The sequence below is a fragment of the Sapajus apella genome, unplaced genomic scaffold (genome assembly GCF_009761245.1).
Source record: "Sapajus apella isolate SASKATOON/1434 unplaced genomic scaffold, GSC_monkey_1.0 scaffold16, whole genome shotgun sequence".
NCBI lineage: Eukaryota > Metazoa > Chordata > Mammalia > Primates > Cebidae > Sapajus > Sapajus apella.
In genome coordinates, this window is record NW_022436956.1 from 14,749,030 (window position 1) to 14,762,799 (window position 13,770).

The 13,770-nt window shown below is 37.6% G+C and overlaps 1 protein-coding gene across 5 annotated transcripts in view; it reads right to left on the minus strand.

The window, feature by feature from the left end:
• Positions 1-13,770, minus strand: part of ARHGEF12 (Rho guanine nucleotide exchange factor 12) — a 152,078-nt gene that overhangs the window by 16,302 nt on the left and 122,006 nt on the right. For all 5 annotated transcript variants that reach the window (XM_032285180.1, XM_032285179.1, XM_032285177.1 and 2 more), the window contains 6 exons: positions 13,594-13,748; positions 12,519-12,665; positions 11,097-11,182; positions 6,675-6,800; positions 4,691-4,805; positions 2,624-2,724 (listed from right to left, as the gene is read on the minus strand). In XM_032285180.1, coding sequence (XP_032141071.1) covers positions 2,624-2,724; positions 4,691-4,805; positions 6,675-6,800; positions 11,097-11,182; positions 12,519-12,665; positions 13,594-13,748 — 730 coding nt within the window. The remainder of the gene's footprint in view (positions 1-2,623; positions 2,725-4,690; positions 4,806-6,674; positions 6,801-11,096; positions 11,183-12,518; positions 12,666-13,593; positions 13,749-13,770) is intronic.

Sequence of the window (13,770 nt, forward strand, 5' to 3'; positions counted from 1 at the left end):
GTTACTTCAACTCTTCTATAACAAACATTACTGTAGTAAAGAGGACTTAAATATATGTCTTTGTACGCCTGTGTAGATATATCTGTAGGATAAATTTCCAGAACTGTAGGATCAGAGGGTATGTATCTTCCCCGCAAATTTATTTCCAAATACATGGAAAAGTCTAATTGAGTATAGTGAACACTTATACATTACCATCTGTATTCTACAATTAACATTTGCTATATTTGTTTTATTATATATCTATTTATTCATCCCTCTATCCATCAGTCCATCTTATTTTTTGGCTGTATTTCAAAATAAATTACAGATATAAGTACACTTTACCGCTAAGCATTTTAGCATCTAAAACAAGTACAGTTCTTTTTTTAAAAAGTAAAATTTGCATATAGTACAACACACATATTAAGTGTGTGTTCCATGAATTTTAACAAATGCTTATACATTTGTGTAACCTAAATTTCTATCAAGATAGAAAATTTTATCATCACCCTAGAAAGTCTCCTCAAGCTTCTTCCCAGTTAATTTCTACCTCCACGACCCCAACAGCAACTGGTTTTCTGTTTTTTTCTACCATAGAATAGTTTGGTCTCTCTTAGAAGTTCATATAAATAGAATCATAGGTATGTACTCTTTTCTATGTGTTTTTTTCCCCGTTCAGCATGTTTGTGAGATTCTTCCATGTTGTGTGTCTTCGCAGTGCATTCCTTTTTTATCACTCCCAGCATTCTATTTTATAACTATACCACAGTTGGTTTATCTATTCTGGTGATAAATTCATTCTGTTGATAAATTCTGTTAATAAATAGCTTTTGGCTATTATGAACAAAGTTCCTATAAGCATTCTTCTCTAAGTCTGTCTGTCAGTATATCTTTATCTATAGATAAAGATATATTTTATTATTCAGAAAATCTAGGTACATTTTCCTATGGTTGACATTCCTGCCAAAGTTGGTTAGCTAATTTGTCATCTGCCACTCCAAGTAGGCACAATGGAAAACCAGTCTGGGTATGCCAGCTCTTCTCTACCGGGGTCTGAAAAATTTTTAGTAAAATGTCAATTAGTAAATATTTAGGCTTTGCAGGCCATAAGTCTCTTTCACAATTATTTAGCTCCACTGTTTTGGCACAAAAGTAGCCACAGAGAATACACAAATGAACAGGCTCTGTGTAGTAAAGAACTCTAATATGGTTCATTTCTCTTGAGTAAATCACTAGGAACAGAATTACTGAGTCAAAAGGTAGATATAAGGGTACGTACACTTTTAATTTAGATAAACATTGCTATATATCCCTCTGGGGTCCTACCATTTTACACTCTGAACAGCACAGTTGAAAGTACCAGGTTTTCTACAGCCTCACCAACAGAATTGTAATCATACTTAGCTCCTAAGAAACTACATCCATGTTCATGGATTCAATTAGCCCCTGTATGCTCACAATCTTAAATTTTTATCTTCAACATGGTCCTCTTAGAGGTGGACCCATATAGCCAACTGCTTACTGTATATGTCTACCTGATATCCCAAACTGAACTCATCTTCCCCACAAATCTGGGGCTTCTCCACTCATCCTGTCCATCCAAATATGCAATCCAGAAACCTGGGGGTTTATTCTTGACATCACTTTTCCTTCAATTCTTTCTCCAAATCAGTCATCAAGTCCTGTCAGTTTTACCTTCTAAATACTTCTCCACCTTCTCTAAGCTGCTATCACCTATGTTAGATTGCTGCAAGAGATTAATAAATGAGCTCTTTCATCACTATCCTCCTTCAACTCATTCTCCATAGAGTAGTAAGGGTGATACTTATATAGTAAAAATCTGAACACTATATTCTTGCATGTCTATACTGAATTCCCACTACTCTTAGAATAAAAATCAAAAGCTCTAACATTATCTAAAGGGCCCTTATGAGTTGACCTTGGTCTACTTTACCTCATTTTATATCACTCTGACTTTGCTTTTTAGGCATGATCCACACTAATTTAAATTTTCAATTCCTCCAACAGACCATGCTTTCTTTTCCCATCAGGACTTCTGCATATGTTGCCTCCACCTCTAGGGTTGCACCCTTCCACATTTGTTTTGGTTCACTTCCACTCATCCTTCAGAGTTTGGCTCAAATGTCAATTCCTCAAGAAAATTTTCTCTAATAGGCACCACCTAACATCCCCAAACTAAGCTAGGCCCCATAGATACATATCACAGCATCCTGAAATTATCCCTGAGAGCAGCTATTACAACTGATACAAAATACTTGCACTGCAATCCTGTCAAATGTCTTTCTATCCTCCTAGCAAACAAGCTCAATGTGGGCAGATACTGCCCTCATGTTCTCAACTACTCTGTACCGTATGCCCAGCATACAGTAGACATAAATATCTGCTGAATGAACAGATAAATGAATGAGCAAACAAGCGGCTTGAGATGTTCCAAAAAGTCAATTACAACTCTGATTCTATCACAAGTTGATCTTGACCTGTCAACTGTGCAAACAGTAAACAAATGTTCTTCCTATCCATCAGGTAATGATAGTTTTAACAACTATTTCACAGATTCCAGATAATACTAATTTAATGTTCTCCCAATGTCATCCTGTATCTTCTTGCTTTTCTTTTTTACCTGCTTGTTTTCTGCCTCCTTGACAGCCTGATTTACATAATTTAAGATCTGACGACAGTGATCTGCAGCTTTCTTCACCTTCTCCCTTTCTGTTGGCCATTCTAAATATGGGGAAGAAATCCAAAATGTGAAATAGAGGAAATAAGCAAAAAACCATTAAAATATATGTAAATGAGAGTTCATTTCATTTCAATAGTTTTAAGAGCATATTAAGACCTTGAAAATTTTTGTACGAGCTTAAAACCTATGTCAGCCTCAATTCAAGCCATCTTTGGACAGGTAAAACTTCTTGTAACAGTACTTTAAAATACACATTCTAATCTTTAAAAAGAAATCACAGTACAGAACCTGAAATCCAAGAAGAGATGCTTTATCCAAAGTACCAGGGTCACTATATTACACACTCCAGAAGAACAGGTCTCATTTACTTTGTAAAATGGAAATCCCTTCTTCCCCTGGAATTTCATAGTGCATAGCCTACATAATTATGTCCAGTGAACTTGTTAAACAAAAATTTTTAATAACACAATTCAAAATAATTTCAAAACAAGTTTCTGTGAATTTGAGATTTTATTTAAAGAAAGAAAATAGATTACACATTAAAAGAAGATGAAATTTACCAAACATACTGAGGTGGCTGGGTACAGTGGCTCATGCCTATAATCTCAGCACTTTGGGAGGCCGAGGTAGAAGGACTGCCTGAGGTCAGGAGTTCAAGACCAGTCTGGCCAATATGGTAAAACCCCACCTCTACTAAAAATACAAAAAAAAAATTAGCCAGGCATGGTGGTATGCGCCTGTAATCCCAGCTACCCGGGAGGCTGAGGCAGAGGAATTGCTTGAACCAGGGAGGCAGAGGTTGCAGTGAGCTGAGATCACGCCACTGCACTCTAGCCTGGGCGACAGAGCAAGGCTCCGTCTCGAAAAAGCAAAAACAAACAAAAAACAAGCAAACAAAAATGTATTGAGGCTATGTCATGTCTGTAATACAAAAACCAAAATCAGAACATTCCAAACCATAGTCCAACTACACTCAGCAGATATAGTAAAGTTAATGTGTATGAGTTGGTTAATGTGTATGAGAGTAAACCACCTTTGTTAGCAGATATCATAATTAAAAATTTCCTAATTATGCATTCAAACTCTCAGGCACAAGAAACAAGACTTCAATTGCATTACATTATTAATGAGAACTAAGTATAAGAGCTTAAAGCTTAACTGAGAAACAGATTCACTTCATGTTTCAAAACCGGAGAGCTGGAATTACAATGCATTAATTTGTCTTAATAAAAGCCATAGATAGATATTAGATAGATAGACACAAAACATCTCTTCAACTCAGAATTTTTTCTTCAAAGCAAAAATGATGTAGGCTAGAACAAGGTTGGTCAAACTTTTTCTGTAAGGGCCAAATAATTTTACACTTTGAAGGCCAAATGATCACTGATTAAACTACTTGACTCCTCTGTTATAATGTAAAAGCAATCAGGGACAGTACATAAACAGATGAGCATGGCTGTGCTCCAATAAAACTTTATTTATGAAAGCAGACAGTGAACATGACTTAGTCTATGATTCATAGTTTGATATACCCTGTGCTAAAGCTACTAATGGAGTGCATTAAATCAAACAGCCTGAAGAAGACTAGATTGTATCTTGTTAGAAAATCTTGGTGGGGCATGGTGACTCATGCCTATAATCACAGCACTTGGGGAGGTGGGAGGATTGCTTGAGGCCAGGAGTCTGAGACCAGCCTGTGCAACATAGTGAGACCCTATTGCTTCCAAAAAAAAAAAAAAAAGTCAGGTGTGGTGATGTACACCTGTAGTCCCAGCAATGCAGGAAGCTGAGATGGAAGGAATGCTTGAGCCCGGGGATCTGAGGTTGCAGCAAACTATGAGTGTGCCACTGCACTCCAGCCTGCAAGACTGAGTGAGACCCTGTCTATTAAAAAATAAAAAGAAAATCTTGTCGTACTATTTGGAAAGCCAACTCCATTCAGGCTGCTGTAAGATACTATTTACAGGTTTTTTTTTCCTAAGCTGTTTTATTTCAGTGAAAATGTACCTGTGTATTTGGCAATATTATCCAATAGAAGTGGGTACTTAGTAAGCCTTTGCATTTGGGTGGGTATAATATCCTTCAGTTGAAGACGACGACACAGTGGATTACTTTCAGCATCCTAAAATTAAAGTGAAATAAGTGAATCTGTAATTCTTATTAAAACCATAATTAACATGTACCATGTATTCACCATAAGTGTTTAATGCATCACAGTTAAGCTTATTAAATCAAGATCTTTAAAAAATGCCAAGATATATCATTGCCACACTATACTTCAGCTTTCTCCTTTAATCACCTAATGGGGGAAGAGAGCCTCTATCACTAAACCAGTGGCTTCTTTGTTATCTGTTTAAGCAAGGACTAAAAGCATCCATAAGCAACTCTTAAGTATTGCTTTCTTGTATTAAAACAGCTTTATCTTCACCTATTCAGAAAACCTAGGTCTACTTTCCTATGGTTGACATTCCTACCAAAGTTGGTTTGCTGATTTGTTATCTTCCATTCCAAGTAGGCACAATGGATAACCACTTTGAGTATGCCAGCTCATCTACATCAGGGGTCTGCAAAGTTTTTAGTAAAATGCCAGTTAGTAAATATTTTAGGCTTTGCAGGCCATATAGTCTCTCACAATTATTCAGCTCTACTGTTTTGGCACAAAAGTAGCCATAGAGAATACATAAATGAATGAACAAGGCTCTGTGAAGTAAAGAACTCTAATATGGCCTCCAAGATTTCCATCCTCTTGTGTAAATACTCTGTGTAATCCTATGCCCTTGAGTATGAACATTCTGGAATCTGTGAATACAGTGGGATATCACTCCTATGATTAGGCTCCTACCACATAATTTTGAGATTATAAGAAAGGGTATTGTCCTGGCTGGGCTTGACTTCATCAGAGGAGCCTTTAAAACAAATCTGTCAAAAAGCCACATTCCTACTGGCCTGGAAGAAAGCAAACATCCACTTCTAAACTGCCTAACAGGGCCATATGGCAGAGGTATCTGTGTTCTCTAGGACTTGAAACTGGTTCCTAGCCAACAGCTAGCAAGGTAGGACCTCAGTTATACATTTACAAATAAATGAACTCTGCTAACAACCAGAGAGCTTAGAATATAACCTTGAGCATCAGATGAGAACTGCAGCTCCAGCTGACGCTATGATCTCAGCCTGGTCAAACTCTGAAGGGAGGATCCTGCTAAACCATAGCCACATCCCACAACAACTGTGAGAAATCTGTCAACTGGTGTGTTTGTGGTATACCGTGTTTACAAAAAACTTTATAAAAACAGGTAACAGGCTAGATATGGTCTGCAGGCCATGGTTTACTGACCCTTAACTCATATACCACAATGAATATGGCTGTTAGGTTTTTCCCTGAACAAGCCCATTCTCTCATGCTTTGACAATATTCTCTTAATAGTGTATATGGTTGTTTCCTGAAAACCTCATGGCAATGTGGATTTCCATATCAAGTATTTTAATCCTGACATATATTTGTTATTATTTGCCATTCCAAAATCATTTTTATACCTTCCAGGAATTTGAGAGATAATGTATAGCTTTTAAAAATATTAACAGAGGCTGGGCACAGTGGCTCACGCCTGTAATCCCAGCACTTTGGGAGGCCAAGGCAGGTGGATCACTTGAGGTCAGGAGTTCAAGACCAGCCTGGCCAACATGGTGAAACACCATCTCTACGAAAAATACAAAAAAGTAGCAGGGCGTGGTGGCACGAGCCTGTAAACACAACTACTGGGGAAGCTAAGGCAGGAGAATCACTTGAACCCAGGAGGCAGAGGTTGCAGTGAGCTGATATCACGCCACTGCACTCCAGCCTGGGCAACAGAACAAGATCTTGTCTCACAAAAAAACAACATTAACATAGATGCAATCTTTGTTAAAGTCTTAGTCAGAATTCCCCCAGTTTATCTGATAATTGATAAAAACTTGCCTTATTTTTTTTTCTTACATGACTCACTCAACTCACTTGCACAAAAGTCTGAAATCGAGAATCCTTTTTCTGACGAGACTTGATCATTTCCAGGGCAAAAGGTTGGTTACTGCAAAAGGTAGCAGCAGCATGTTTCAATTTCTCCTCTCCTGGTCCACTGAACTGTGCCGAGAATGCAAAGACAACAAAAGAGAATGGGATACTGAGCTTATACAAGGCCAAAGTGACAGACAACCAGAATCATTTCAACATTTCAATAAGTACTCTCAAGTGACAAAATATACGGAACTGCATATCTATGTGGAATAGCAATGGTTCTGCATTAAAAAGGTTTGACCTTGACATATCCAGACCTTTTCTGATCATATTCCAATGTTTTCTATTTGTTTTTTTGTTTTAAGACGGAGTCTCACTCTGTCACCCAGGCTGGAGCGCAATGGCACAGACTCAGCTCATTGCAACCTCTGCCTCTGGGGTTCATGTGATTCTCTCACCTCTGCCTCCCAAGTAACTGGGACTACAGGTGTACCCCACCACACCCAGCTAATTTTTGTATTTTTAGTAGAGGCAGGATTTTACCATGTTGGGCAGGCTGTTCTCGAACTCCTGACCTCAGGTTATCTGCCCGCCTTAGACTCCCAAAGTGTTGGGATTTCAGGCATGAGCCACTGCGCCCGGTCCCAATATTTACTTGCTTGTAGCCTATCACAACCTATTACCTTTCAGCATTTGCTACTTGTAAACTGCACAGAAAAGCTGACATTTGGAGAACATAAGACACAAAGTGCCTGAAGACTGGGATTAAATTTTCATTTTTCTCTTTTCTTTTTTTTTTTTTTTTAAAAGCGGGGGGTTCACCTTTTTGGTGCAGTTTGTTGTCAACTCCCGATCTCAAGTGATCTGCCTGCCTTGGCCTCTCAAAGTGTTGGGATTACAGGAGTGAGCCACTTCACCTGGCCTAAAATTTAATTTTCTTACACCCTAACACCTTTACAACAATTACTCTCTTACCACCCTGGGAAGCAAATCCTTGGTATACTAGCATTTTTCTTACTCACTACAACCATGGGCAGAGAATAACTTTTCTGGGTTGAAAAAAATTAAATCCCTGCTGTTTCACCTGTGCAGGAGCTGGACCTGGCTTGGGGGAGATCAATAAGTTTATGAATTCTTGTGCTAAAAATTATACTTCTCACAAATATTTTTTAATTTGTTAATTTAAGTTTGCATATACCATGATTTTAAGGTTTCTGATGGCTAAACATCTAAGAAGTGATTTACTAGAAGGTGCGCTTATAAGTGAAATACATTTTTTTTTTTTTTTTTTGATGGGGTTTCATTCTGTCGCCCAGGCTGGACTGCAGTGGCGCAATCTCAGCTCACTGCAACCTCTACCTCCCAGGTTCAAGCAGTTCTCTGCCTCAGCCTCCTGAGCTGTGATTATAGGCGCCCACCACCACACCCAGCTAATTTTTTTGTATTTTCTGTAGAGATGGGGTTTCACCACCGTGGCCAGGCTGGTCTCCAACTCCTGACCTCATGATCCATCCGCCTCGGCCTCCCAAAGTGCTGGGATTACAGGTGTGAGCCACCGTGCCCGGCCTACATTGTTTTTTAATACTACCTCTATACTTGTAGATAATTGCTTTATGGTTTACAAAGATGTTTTCCATATAATCTTCCATTTAAAGCCATATTCTGAAAAGTTTGTACATAAAGGCATTTTGTAAAACGCCCTTCTGTAGCGCATTTATGGATAAATTCAGAGTATTTTTTCAAGTAGGACACATACAGAGCAATGTTTTAATAGGTCACTCCAATTTTGTATTCTTACTTTATGATAAATATGACACTCAACATGTTTAACAATGAGTCTGGCAGCATTTTTGGCATGTTAGTCAATCAAAGCACCACACAACTACAAAGAGCAGCTGGGTTTACCAAAGAAAACAATGGCCCCAACCTTAAGCAGTTCTACAGCAGTTTTACAAGCAGTTTAGGTTCAGGTTCCTTGATTTCTGATGGAGTTATATTCTAATAAAACCATCAAAAATTGAAAATATCTTAAGTTGAAAATGCATTTAATACACTGACCTACTAAATACCATAGCTTGACCTAGCCTACTTTAAACGTGCTCAGAACACTTACATTAGCCTACAGCTGGGCAAAATCATCTGGCAGTACAGTACACTGCAGAGCAGTTGTTTACCCTGTGATCACATAGCTGACCAGAAGCTGTGGCTCAACGCTGCTGCCCAGCATCAAGAGTAACACAACACATATTGCCAAGCTCAGGAAAAGTTTAAAATTCAAAATTCAAAGTATGGTTTCTACTGAATGTGTATGACTTTCCCACCACTGCAAAGTAAAAAAATCGTTGACGCTGGAACCATAGTAAGTCAAGGATTGTCTGTACATGTAAAGTGATCTTAAGGAAACAATACTGGAAAAATACTCTCCAAAATGACTTTAAAAAGCAAGAGTAAAATCTAAAGGCCTATTTATGATTTTTGCTTTAATGATTTCTGGCCAATGCCTTCTTCTAAATTAATGCTTTGTACGTGACAGTTACTAACCACCATTCTGCTCTTCCTCAACTTTCTTTTTAGAGGTACAGGTATACCTCATATTTTTATTGTACTTTGCATACACTGCATTTTTTACAAATTGAAGGTTTCTGGCAACGCTGAGCAAGTCTGTTGGTGCCATTTTTCCAAAACCACATGCTCATGTCATGTCTCTGTGCCACATTTTGGTAGTTCTTATAATATTTTAAGCTGTTTCATTTTATTATATCTGTTATGGTGATCAGTGATCAGTCATCTTTGATGTTACTATTTATTGTTTTGGGGCACCATGAACTGCACCCACATACAGTGGCAAACCTAATGGATAAATGTTGTGTGTTCTGACCGCCCCGCCAACTGGCCATTCCCTCTTACCTCTTCCCTCTCCTTGGGCCTCCTTATTCTGAGACACAATATTGAATTTAGGCCAATTAACAATGGTGTAATGGTCTTTAGGGGTTCAAGTGAAAGGAAAAGTCGCATGTCTCTCACTAGAAATTAAAAGCTAGAAATGATTAAGTTTAGTAATGAAGGGATGTCAAAAGCTGAGACAGGCCAAAAGCTCTTATGCTAAATGGCCAACTTGTCAACACAAAGAAAAAATAAGTGCTACTCCAATGAACAAATGAACAAGAGGAAAGTGCAACGGCCTATTGCTGATATGGAGAGAGTTTGAATGGTTTGTATAAAGAAAATGAAACCAGCCATAATATTTCCTTAAGCCAAAGCCTAACACAAAGCAAGCCCCCAGTTCTCTTCAATTCTATGAAGTCTGAGAGTTAAGGAAGCTGCAGAAGAGTTTAAAGGTAATAGGGGTAGATTGATGAGATTTAAGAAAAGAAGTTGTCTCCATAAGAAGTACAAAGTGATGCTGCAAGGGCTGATATAACAGTAGAAGCTATAGTAAGTTACCAGAAGACGTACCTGAGACAGTTGATTACAATGCCTACACTAAACAACAGATTTTCAATGTAGATGAAACAACCTTCTATTGAAAGAAGATGCCATCTAGGACTTTCATGGCTAGAGAGGAGAAATCAATGCCTGACTTCAACTTGTCAAAAGGAAGGCCAGCACTCTTGTTAGGGACTTTAAATTGAAGCCAATGATTATTTACCATTCTGAAATCCCTGGGACCCTTAAGAATAATGCTAAATCTGTTCTGCCTGTGCTCCATAAATGAAACAACAAAGCCTAGATGACAGTACATCTGTTAAGACCTACTGCTCAGAAGAAAAGGTTATTTTAAAAATATTACTGCCCATCGATAATACACGTGGTCACTTAAAGACTTCTGATGGAGACGTACACAGAGATTAATGTTGTTTTCAGGCCTGCAAACACAATATCCATTCTGCAGCTCATGGATCAAGGAGTAATTTTGACTTTCAAGTCTTATTATTTATTATTTAAGCTGCCGTAATAGTGATTCCGCTGACGGATCTGGGCAAAGCAAACCGAATGCCTTCTGAAACAAATTCAACATTCTAGATGCCATTAAGAATGTTCATGATTCACAGGAGGAGGTCAAAATATCAATATTAACAGGAGTTTGGAAGAAGTTGATTCCAACCCTCTTAGGTGACTTTGAGGGGTTCAAGACTTCAGTGTAAAAAGTAACTGCAAAAAAAACAGGATTAGAGTGGAGACTTAAGATGTGACTGCATCCCTGCAATCTCATGGTATGACTTTAATAGTTAAGGGGTAGCTTCTTACAGATGAGCAAAAAAGGTGATTTCTTGAAATGGACTCTATGCTTGACCTTTTTCAGCTTTACATTAACTTTGCAAAATGGGTGAGTTTGCATATTTGGAAAGGTTAGTTACTTAACCTTGAATGTGACCATCAAGTGTCCATAAAAATATTTTTAAAAACCAAAAATTTCCTTACCCACATAAGCAAATCTTCCCCAATCTGATCGATAACAGAAGTTTCATTCCTCTTTCGAACAGCCTTCATTTGTTCATTCAACCCAACTAAAAATTAAAAATAGAAAAATATTAGTAACACACTAAGTGTAGACAGAATTACTGGTAGTACAGTATAGCTATTTTTTTTTTTAAAGAGAATTTTCACAGTAGTATAGCTGCTTAAAACCTCCTTAAATATAAATCTGGACATAGTGATTATACATCTAGACATTATAAGCTCTATCTGAAAAACAGGTGCTACACAAAAAACATTTTTGGAAACTAGTACATTACATACATGGTAGTTGCATCAAATATTCATTTAACCTCAAGACTTCATCTATAATCATGCTCAAAAAGAACTTGAATTTATACAGTACAAGTAATTCTGTTCACTGATCCTCTCAAAATGTGTAAGTTTACAGGAAATGGATGTAATCAAGCCTGCACTTGTCAATGCATGCCTGTGAAACCTAAGATTACCCACAAGGAATAAAAGGTATCAATCTGGTTAACAGGTGTTTATAGGCAGTGATGACATGAAAAAGAAAGGCAGAAAATTAAGGGTCATAGAGAAATAGTGACCTATAAACCAGAGGAACATCATATTACTGTCCACAAAAGTCCAAGATGACTTCAACCAAGAAATGTCAACAAGGTAGAATTTTTATATACTTATTCCAAGTGTTCCAAGCAACAAAACAATAAAACAATTCCTGAGGCCAGGCGCTGTGGCTCATGCCTGTAATCCCAGCACTTTGGGAGGACGAGGGAGGCGGGTGCATCACTTAAGGTCAGGAGACCAGCCTGGCCAACATTGTGAAACCTGTCTCTATGAAAAATACAAAAATGAGCTGGGCGTGGTGGTGCATGCCTGTAATCCCAGCTACTCAGGTGGCTGAGGTGGGTAGATCCCTTGAACCCAGGAGCTAGAGATTGTAGTGAGCCAAGATCACGCCACTGCACTCCAGCTTGGGCAACAGAGCGAGACTCTGTCTCAACAAAATAAAAACAATTCCTGAAAATTATCCAACCATGTGATTATATACCATATACTACTATTTACAAAATACATTTATACATATATTATTATATTGGATATATATATTTAAAGAGATACATACTATAATTGACAGGAAATTTTCAAGGGTGATTTTGACTATTTGTGTTTTTCACCTTAGGCACTGACTTTAGACTGGAAGCCCTATGTTGACACATTGTATATGAAAGACTGATTGTGAGGAAAAGGATCTAGTAAAAGGTCCAATCATTCCTTTATGTATGTTACATTCTCACATATAATTTCAGGAATACTAACGTGGGTACATTTGCAAAACTTTATGCTTACAATCTTTTCTCTATTGGAAATGTTAGGGGCAAAGATCAGAGTCATTTCTCTTACTATGAAGTTGAAGAATATCTTCCAAGTTTGAAAAAATTTTCCGTAGCTCTGAGAGTGACAGAATTCCTTCTCTGGACACTCGCTGATAGAACACTTGATCAAGAACCTTCAGTGTTCGAACATGAGCTCTTTCAGTGTAGAACAACTCTGAGCAGGAAAGAGATATGAAATGTTGCCTTACTTAGAAAAATTCCATGGGATCAATCATAGTCTTTAGTTGGAGTGGCGTAGCAAATAAATTGTATAATAAATTATTTAACATATAGAAAGGATGATATGTCTCAGAAGTCATTCTGATCCCAATAAATTATCCTACATACTGGCTGTGAGAGTTAATACTAACAAATAAAAAATATCATTCAGAACTCTTCTTTTTAATGTATCCCCAAACTCATCCATCTGTTTACAATAACACCCACCTATCACAACTCTATCATTAGAAAACTGTAAGCCCCAACATCATACAGCCTTGAACTTGAGCCCTCTTAAGAAATAATAGTACTTTTGGTTATCTAATTTGCCTATAAACACTCATTTCTGGGGTCAGACTTATAATTTCATTAGGTCTTAGTATTGTCAGAGACAAGATATTTATTCAAATCACATGCTAAGGATAGTAAAGGGCACAGCATCCATTCCACACATTTATCACACACATGCTAGGGTACATAAAGAACACTGCACTTGGATACAGAAAGACCTGAAACAAAATTTTTTCCTTATAAATTATCGGCCGTATGATCTTGATGAATTCAATCCCCCTGGGCCTTACCTTCCTCATTTAAAATCTACGTAGAAAAATAACTTAGTTGTTACAATGATTTTTCAACTTAAAGATCTATAATGCTATGAATCTTAAATATCTTAAAGACTAAACACGTTTTCCTTTTAAATTATCGATAAGCATCACAGAAGCATTTGCATTTTCTTGAGTTCAAGGATTATCTGTCCAGCTTAATTTCCTCTTTGTTTAAAAGGCTAGGAGAAACTTTGAAGCAAAGTCCAAGGCTGAGAGATTTAATTTTCTCTGACAAAACTCAGTATCTGTAAACAACAACAAATTGATTACACTCACCATTAATCACTTCCTGTCTCTTGATCTCACAAGGTTTTAGTCCCAATAACACTTCTCGACTAACAAGCTGCTGCCAGTTGGGCGGATCTGTCTCTAAGTCATTTTCAAATTGTTCATCCTCACTTTGACTTTCTCCAAAAGCTACACTGTCAAACCTTTGAAGAAAAACGGTGAATT